General features: G+C 37.3%; 1 protein-coding gene across 1 annotated transcript; it reads left to right on the top strand.

Annotated features, from left to right (window-relative positions):
• Positions 1-639: 639 nt before the first annotated feature.
• Positions 640-5,609, top strand: LOC130013123 (uncharacterized). Its single transcript, XM_056101674.1, has 4 exons — positions 640-645; positions 1,249-1,360; positions 2,402-2,464; positions 5,428-5,609. The coding sequence occupies exons 1-4, from the start codon at positions 640-642 to the stop codon at positions 5,607-5,609; spliced, it is 363 nt and encodes a 120-aa protein (XP_055957649.1).
• The last annotated feature ends 4,020 nt before the right edge of the window (positions 5,610-9,629 follow it).

The raw sequence follows: 9,629 nt of genomic DNA, 5'->3' as shown, positions 1-9,629 counted from the left end.
TAAAAGGAATAAGAACTGGGGTTAAACATCCTAGTTTTCTGCACAGGGAGTGTGTTGGGGTTATATTACCAATATTTTATTTTGAATGGATTTGTAATAAACATGAAATATTATAAATTCAAACATAATGCATTCTCCGTAAGAGGAATATAATTTATAAAACGCGACGCGTGACGTTGTATTAAACAATACGACATCCCTTATTTCCGCATAAGGACATTAAACCCCTTTCATTTCATTTCCCCAAAACAACGATGCTTCGTGAGGGCGGTGTCATTCTTTGCGTCCCGCCAAGTAGATAAAATAGAAAAATTTATAATGTCGACTGATTACAAGTGGGTATCTTGGATAACGTGTTCTTGTACTTTGGGTTTGTATAATATGAAATACATTGTTAATACAATGTTATGTCACCATATAAACAATGTTCTGAATCTGATCGGGAGTACTAAACCCCAATAATTGAGTTATACCAGCTGGTGCTTACAACACGTAGGGTCCATTTTTAGGGGCCGAGGATGCCAGTGCTTTCATTTAGAATTCATCAATTTCCTGTTTATATATTCTTACTTTTGAGAAGGAGTGAACTATAAGAAATATTTATCGGTAAAAGTTCATTTGAAGTCCTATCGATCAAAAATGGCTGTAATTTTATGAAAATAATCTAAAGCACCAAATCTCTTCAACTCTCAGGTTGGTTCTTCATGTACTAGATAACATTCTATGAGCTGTTGACAGTCATCATCAGCATTAATGCCGCCCTCTTTGCAAGTATGTTTTGTTAATAAAGACATAAGATGACTATAAGTATGATATACCATATCTTTATGAAAATTTTACTGACACCAGCAAAGCATTCCGTCGCAACAGAGAGAGAGAGAGAGGGGGGGGGGGGAGAGGACAACGCGTAGAAAACTCACCACATAGAAATAGGGGTTAACTACCACTCGACACAAACTAGATTATTCCAGGACTAATATATGGTATAATTTTATTTCAATAATTCGCTGGTGTGTAGGTGTCGATCGCAGGCGGGGGAAACCGGAGGAACCGGAGAAAACCCACGAGGTTAGGCAGGCGACCCTATTCACGGACAAACTTGGGACCGACACTGCTCCACTTGACTCAATGACAGATCGTTTGATCTAAAGCGCATGCGTTGTACAACCCTCCCCACCCCCTGATTTTGAAAGAACATGCTTTGTATTTTTTGTTATTGTTTTTATTTTTATATTTTTTTTGTCTCAGGTTGGACCTCAAGAAGTGTTGGGATTCACGGATAATGAATTTCTTGAGTTCGGAATATCAACCATAGGGGATAAGGCAAGGCTTCGACAGCGCTGCAGATTACATACTTCAGGTAAGTTATTTTAACACTTTCTTCGTTTTGACGTCACGTTGACATGCTGATACAAATGGAAATCTGGGTTAGATCTGAATATTAAAGCTACCTGCCACAATCTTAGGCAACAATCACGTGCCCTAGCCCTGTTTACATCTCGTCACCATGACGAAAGCTGCAGGCGGCCTTAATATTTATATTTGACCGGCATCTGTGGGTTTGTCACATGGTCACAACAGGGGAATGGACGTAATCCGGAATGAAGTCAAATGGGTTTTTTCCAAACGGAAAGTCACGTGGTGGGAAAGAAAACAAGGACGTTCGCCATAGTTATTGTACTACCGCCACTTTCAATTTTAGGCTAAGGATTAAGGTAAATTGACAACTATGGCGACTAAACGATGTTCCTGGAGCAAATAATGATCCCAACTTCTGCTATGTTTATTGTGCAATTCCTGTTGGAACGGTGAATGCGACTAGATAGATACTGTTTTTATTTACTTTTGTAACTTGGTTTTAAATATCGACTATATCTTGACGTTTGTGACTAAAAATAGTCTGTCTACCTTTGAACAAATGCCGTCGTATCGAAATTACAGAAAGGTCATTATGAGGACGACCACATTGTTTTACACAGAGAGTCTACGTCGTTGAATGTTAACTGACGGAAACGAAGGGAAAGTAGCCCATGTCGGTAAGTCTATGTAAGCCACAATTCTGTTTATGCAACCACTTTCGGCAAATATTCTTATGTATTAAATTGTATTCTGTTTTCGCAGCAATTCATCACCCCCCCCCCCCGCAAAAGAGTTAAAACTACCAGAAAGGTGAATTTGGGATGGAAGCATGCCAACACTGCACTATGGTGTCTCTGGCGAAAGGTGGTGGAACGTTTGTTGGTGATGTAGAGCGTGATAAAACCAGTTTTAGAACTTGCAAAAGATTTGTATTTCCCAAATGGGAAAGCACATATCAAAAATTTAGATGAAAAAGACACTTTCTTTTTCATTGCTAACTTTATTGGAAATGAGATTGGAGATTATTTAACAAATGATAAAGAATTTACAATCGCAAATTACTTAGAGTGTTTGAAAACGACACCCAAACGCATATACCTGCATAGTAATTTGTTGGATACCAGTAATCAAGAAACAACACAATCCAACAACGGTCCAACTCATAGTGCTGATATCCACGAAGCTATAGAAAGTCAGCCTAGTTGCAGCTCTAATCATTGCTTAGAAATGTATGAGAGATTATCTAGTGATGCGGATGAGGAATTACCAGATATTAATCCCGTTCCGATTTATTCTGGAACACCTACAGTAAGTTTTAACACACGTTTATTGCAGACTAGAAGAATCCCCGGCTTCGCTCGGGGGGTCATAACCCCGAAACCGGAAGTGGTAGACTAACGCCACCTGGCCTACAGTAAGTTTTAACACACGTTTATTGCAGACTAGAAGAATCCCCGGCTTCGCTCGGGGGGTCATAACCCCGAAACCGGAAGTGGTAGACTAACGCCACCTGGCCTATGTTACTCCCTGGTCCGATCTACCCCTATACCCCAAATTTCAGACTCGGGGCAGACCTAGTGCAGCCGCCAACCCCGAACAGACAGACAGACAGACAAACGACAGTCACAAATATTAGTATAGATAGATGTTGGTTGATTAGGCGTTTTAAAGGGAATCCTAAATACTAATTCTCAAGTGGTTTAAATATTATTTGAAATTCAAGATCACGTTGTAAATTAGAATGGTTGAAATCATGTACATGATTTTTAATCAGTGAGTCTATGTAATTGTATGACAATTATATGTTAATTCTACACTTCAGATTGCATTCAACAGAAATAAATGCTTAATGAAGCCTGGTGAACACAATAAGTATCATCTTTATTATAGCTTTTAAATTGAACAGACTTTTAGTTGTAGATGCCAAATCTTGGAAGTTTTGCATATGTGTAAATATGTGTAGAATTTCACTGTGCAATTATCTCTTTTATCTCCATTATCATTATTATTATTATTGTTCGATTTATATACACGTGAGTGTTTCTAAGCGCATTCACAACAAAACAGTTCAAAACATTTTTGAAATAAGTATGTTTTTAAGTTAGTCTTAAAACTCTGGATGGAAGAGGACTCTCGAAGAGTTTTTGGAAGATCATTCCACATTTTAGCTGCTCTGACGGAGAAAGCATATTCACCAGAACGCTTATTATATTTGGGGATCCTCAATATGCTACGATCACTTGAAGAACGGGGGTTGGATCGCCGGGGAGTATAGAAATCAAAGAGTTCTTTTAAATAACTGGGTGCGGTGTCAGAATAAATTGATTTAAACACATTCACAAGAGCTTTAAATTGAACCCTCGCTCGAACTGGAAGCCAATGGAGTTTCTGTAACTTAGCTGATATATGATCAAATTTTCGTGTTTTAGTTATGAGACGTGCATCATTACTTTGCGCTATTTTTAGTCTGTTTAAAGCTGTTTCTGGTGCTCCTAATAGAAGAGAATTTGCATAGTCCATGTGGGATGTTACTAATGCTCTAACCTCCATACATATTTCAATACTTCATACATGAAAAACAATAATACACAGAGAAATAATTTATTATTGTTGAATTCAACAATAAAATTTATCGCGAAATTTGCAACGTTGAGAATAGACTCTTAAATACCTCGTTTGCTATACTAATTCAAAATTAGTTAACTCCTTTAAACGTTGATCTTACACTTGGTGAAACCTTTCAAAGTTGGGGTTGTTAAACATATCCAAATTTCGCTTAGTTCTCTAACAGATATCCGACACAATATGACTTTCTTTCTTTTTTTAAATAATAATCGATATGTTAAATCTTCCGACATATCTTCAATATTCTCTCAAGAAATATTTCTCGATTTTTGAATCAAGGTAAATCTGCACAACCAGAAGACTAACACATTTGGAATACACGGGTGTTTTGCCAGTAATATCCCTTCATTTGTGTGTCTGATAAAGACCCCTCTTTCCGCGGTTGTTAATCGAAAAACCTTTCGATTTCGCCTAAACTTTATTTCGCGTAATGAGGTCTACCTACAATCTGATTAAGACACTGATCCTATTTGGTTTCGTATTTTATGGTTCAAAATTTCGTTTTACTCGTCTTTACTACATTAGGATCTGGAAGAGTTGTTATATTACCGACGTTTTGCTTTAAGTGAGACTTCTTGGCGTGCCATGTATGGAACTGTGGGTAAACCACTAGAAACGCCAACGCTGATTAAGAGAGAGAGGGAAATGGGGTTTAACGTCCACTCGACACAAACTAGGTCATTTCGGGACTAACATATGGTTTAATTTTATTTCAATAATTCGCTTGCGCGTAGGGGTGTTTAGCAGTGGGAGGAAACCGGAGGACCCGGAGAAAACCCACGAAGTTGGACAGGCGACCCTACTCCTTGTCAAGTACAACGCGGGATTCGAAACCACGCCAGTCGACTAAATGACAGACTTTATGATACAGCGCGCGCACGCTAACCATTCAAACCCCCCCCCCCCCAACGCTGATTAAATAATCAAGGTCAGACATCATACTAAGTTACTTTTCGTTTTATTTTAATATACATACAAATCCAAATTTTTATTAAACTCGATCCATTGTTTGCAAATGAAGTCCTGCGCGAAGAACGGTATACATGTCTCCTCGTTTTAGGGAATTCCCAGCAGTTTATTGTACTTTTTATACGAAGGTACAGAGCGGAAAATGCAGCTAAATCGAATACAACTTGTCAGAGCTTCATGTAGTGTAGGCCATCGAAAGTATATAAAACAACGAAACGAAATATAGATCTGTATTTTAATTTGATTAGTCTACCTATATCTAGTACAAAGATGACCCCTGTTGATTTTGTTCCATCTGATTGTCAGAGTTATTAAACCCACTGCTGTGCACTGCTGTTGTTTCATTGATTTAAATGTATTTATTTATTCCGTGCAGTCATGGCACTCTGACTTCTGTCTTGATGGAGTTGGCTCAGAAGATCGAGGAAGATGGGTCCAAAAATATTATAAATGTTGACAGATCAAATGTTTTAGAGGGAGCAAGGTGTGCGTTTAATCGTAAAAGTTTTAAAGTGGAAAGAATGCTAAGTGTCAAATTTGCCGGAGAATATGGTATGGATGATGGGGGTCCTAGACGTGAATTTATGAGGTTGGCATTAAGAGAAATTAAAGACTGTATATTTGAAGGAGAGGAAAAAAAATACGCCCAGATGTGAATTGCGAGTTCTAATTTGGCTGTTACACAATTTGAATTATCCTAGCGTTTTATTTACTGTGGCTGAAATTACAAGTTTAACTATAAACATTATCCAATCACATTCACAGAGGTGGACATATATTGTTGGATTCTGGGTGTATTTGTTTAGTTTGTCTGCGGGTCGGAGTGTATTAAGTCAATTTTGTTTAAACTTGACATTATTAATCGGTACACCACGATTAATTGATTATGCTAGGTTCCCAAAATCACGATTCGCGCTACGATTCAAATCGTGGGGTAATCGTAGTTACACACTGGACCCTTTGTTACGGTGACCCACCATAAATAATTATCTCCAAATATCTCGACAATTACGCCACACTATATATGACATACCAAGTTTTAAATCAGTTTCACACAATTATAGTCACTAAATAAACGATCATGTTGTACTTAATAAGCTATGACCATTTAATCATCCATAAATAATAGACTGAAAACTGGTTCCAAGTGTCGTCCATAACATTCAGACACTCTTGAGTAAAACATAGGATATGTGCCCTTGTTTTGAAATTAGTCTCGCTTAACCAGTCTACCGACCATTCTACGTCTGATTGACAGGTCGGGATAATCAAGACTACCTTTTTACGAAACATAACAGAAAGCTGGAACAAGAAATTGAATTTAGAAATACGCACGTTAGCCAACTCAACGATTGTTTTAAGAAACTTGTAAAAATAAAATGAAACTACTGCTAGTATCATGTTCCTGCTAACGAAAGTGATTCAGAGATATTATTTGTACTAAACAAAAAGATGTCGCTCTTAACGGTACAGTTAATGATAAAGCAATTTAAAAGATAAAACGAACGTAATTTCTAAAGCTGCTGTAATAACCAAGAAGCTAAATTTTACTGCTATTCAACAATAGATTTTTTACGGCTGTAATAGTTGATAGATTTGTAGAGAATTGCACGGGCCATGGGTATTTATAGTCTCATACACTCCATACCGCTGACTATATATATATCATAGTTCGAGACACAACCAGAATGGAGGAGATTTTGGATGAGTTGGGGCTTTCGAGCTATGTCAACATTTTCAGTGACAATAAGGTAAAGTAAAATTTATTAGTGGTACAGATGAAAACATGAAATGAATTATACAAAAGAGTAATGTCCGTTTTTAATAATGGGAACCGAATCGAGTTTGTCAGTATTAATCTAGACCTGACAGCAGAAAAGTCGTCAGTGCTAGCCTGTTCAATTCAGATGTTTGTACTTAAAACAACGTGAATGATTAGGCCTAGTGTGTAAAATGCTACAAGGCCTTCTAAATTAGTATTATTAATTTTTTTTAATGCATGATAGTTGTTCGTAAAGTATGGATGCATTGAGAAAAAGTCCCACTTTTATACATTGTCGATATAATTTGTTATGATAAAACGATAAGATTTTGTTATGTTTCACAGACAACAATGTTGATAACATTAAATATATTAGTGTGATGGCGCTATAAAGTCTTATCAGTCGCTATTTAGTTTTAATATAAACTCTTCATTTTAACCACAGCACATACTCTTATAGAAATTTATATAAATTATTTGTATGTACAACTGACTGAAGAGTTTTCCAATTAAAATCGCTTAAGATCCCTGTCCACAATTTCTTGCAAACACTCTGCAGACTACATTTGTGACCGGTGACAGCCAAATGAGTCGGAAGTCGGACATGCTCATTTAACGCTACGATCTAAAATAGCTACTTGAGCTTAACTTTAAAAAAAATTTTGGGGCGAAATCCGATGCTTTAACTTGTCTATTATTGGAGTAATCCAGAAAAATTTAAATATTTAATTATTTAGTGTATAAATTGGGTGTTTTGTAAGTATTATTTTTTACCCCAAGTGACTCATTTGACTGTCACCGGTCACATTTACCATCTGGTTTGATTGTCGTTAATCACCCGTCACTGTTTCTTTTTTGATCTCTTTCAAATTAGCGAGGGGTTAAAAGGAATAAGAACTGGGGTTAAACATCCTAGTTTTCTGCACAGGGAGTGTGTTGGGGTTATATTACCAATATTTTATTTTGAATGGATTTGTAATAAACATGAAATATTATAAATTCAAACATAATGCATTCTCCGTAAGAGGAATATAATTTATAAAACGCGACGCGTGACGTTGTATTAAACAATACGACATCCCTTATTTCCGCATAAGGACATTAAACCCCTTTCATGTCATTTCCCCAAAACAACGATGCTTCGTGAGGGCGGTGTCATTCTTTGCGTCCCGCCAAGTAGATAAAATAGAAAAATTTATAATGTCGACTGATTACAAGTGGGTATCTTGGATAACGTGTTCTTGTACTTTGGGTTTGTATAATATGAAATACATTGTTAATACAATGTTATGTCACCATATAAACAATGTTCTGAATCTGATCGGGAGTACTAAACCCCAATAATTGAATTATACCAGCTGGTGCTTACAACACGTAGGGTCCATTTTTAGGGGCCGAGGATGCCAGTGCTTTCATTTAGAATTCATCAATTTCCTGTTTATATATTCTTACTTTTGAGAAGGAGTGAACTATAAGAAATATTTATCGGTAAAAGTTCATTTGTAGTCCTATCGATCAAAAATGGCTGTAATTTTATGAAAATAATCTAAAGCACCAAATCTCTTCAACTCTCAGGTTGGTACTTCATGTACTAGATAACATTCTATGAGCTGTTGACAGTCATCATCAGCATTAATGCCGCCCTCTTTGCAAGTATGTTTTGTTAATAAAGACATAAGATGACTATAAGTATGATATAACATATCTTTATGAAAATTTTACTGACACCAGCAAAGCATTCCGTCGCAACAGAGAGAGAGAGAGGGGGGGGGGGAAGAGAGAGGACAACGCGTAGAAAACTCACCACATAGAAATAGGGGTTAACTACCACTCGACACAAACTAGATTATTCCAGGACTAATATATGGTATAATTTTATTTCAATAATTCGATGGTGTGTAGGTGTCGATCGCAGGCGGGGGAAACCGGAGGAACCGGAGAAAACCCACGAGGTTAGGCAGGCGACCCTATTCACGGACAAACTTGGGACCGACACTGCTCCACTTGACTCAATGACAGATCGTTTGATCTAAAGCGCATGCGTTGTACAACCCTCCCCACCCCCTGATTTTGAAAGAACATGCTTTGTATTTTTTGTTATTGTTTTTATTTTTATATTTTTTTTGTCTCAGGTTGGACCTCAAGAAGTGTTGGGATTCACGGATAATGAATTTCTTGAGTTCGGAATATCAACCATAGGGGATAAGGCAAGGCTTCGACAGCGCTGCAGATTACATACTTCAGGTAAGTTATTTTAACACTTTCTTCGTTTTGACGTCACGTTGACATGCTGATACAAATGGAAATCTGGGTTAGATCTGAATATTAAAGCTACCTGCCACAATCTTAGGCAACAATCACGTGCCCTAGCCCTGTTTACATCTCGTCACCATGACGAAAGCTGCAGGCGGCCTTAATATTTATATTTGACCGGCATCTGTGGGTTTGTCACATGGTCACAACAGGGGAATGGACGTAATCCGGAATGAAGTCAAATGGGTTTTTTCCAAACGGAAAGTCACGTGGTGGGAAAGAAAACAAGGACGTTCGCCATAGTTATTGTACTACCGCCACTTTCAATTTTAGGCTAAGGGTTAAGGTAAATTGACAACTATGGCGACTAAACGATGTTCCTGGAGCAAATAATGATCCCAACTTCTGCTATGTTTATTGTGCAATTCCTGTTGGAACGGTGAATGCGACTAGATAGATACTGTTTTTATTTACTTTTGTAACTTGGTTTTAAATATCGACTATATCTTGACGTTTGTGACTAAAAATAGTCTGTCTACCTTTGAACAAATGCCGTCGTATCGAAATTACAGAAAGGTCATTATGAGGACGACCACATTGTTTTACACACAGAGTCTAAGCCGTTGAATGTTAACTGACGGAAACGAAGGGAAAGTAGCCC

The sequence above is a fragment of the Patella vulgata genome, chromosome 6 (genome assembly GCF_932274485.2).
Source record: "Patella vulgata chromosome 6, xgPatVulg1.2, whole genome shotgun sequence".
NCBI lineage: Eukaryota > Metazoa > Mollusca > Gastropoda > Patellidae > Patella > Patella vulgata.
The sequence above is the reverse complement of the archived record's forward strand: the minus strand, read 5'-3'. Positions and strand labels throughout refer to the sequence as shown.

What these genes read in the sequence shown, in the direction of transcription:
- LOC130013123 (XM_056101674.1), top strand. An exon ending in CTGCAGATTACATACTTCAG is followed by an intron (nt 1,361 to 2,401) that starts GTAAGTTATTTT and finishes CAAATGATAAAG; the next exon opens with AATTTACAATCGCAAATTAC. An exon ending in CAAACGCATATACCTGCATA is followed by an intron (nt 2,465 to 5,427) that starts GTAATTTGTTGG and finishes CAAATGTTTTAG; the next exon opens with AGGGAGCAAGGTGTGCGTTT.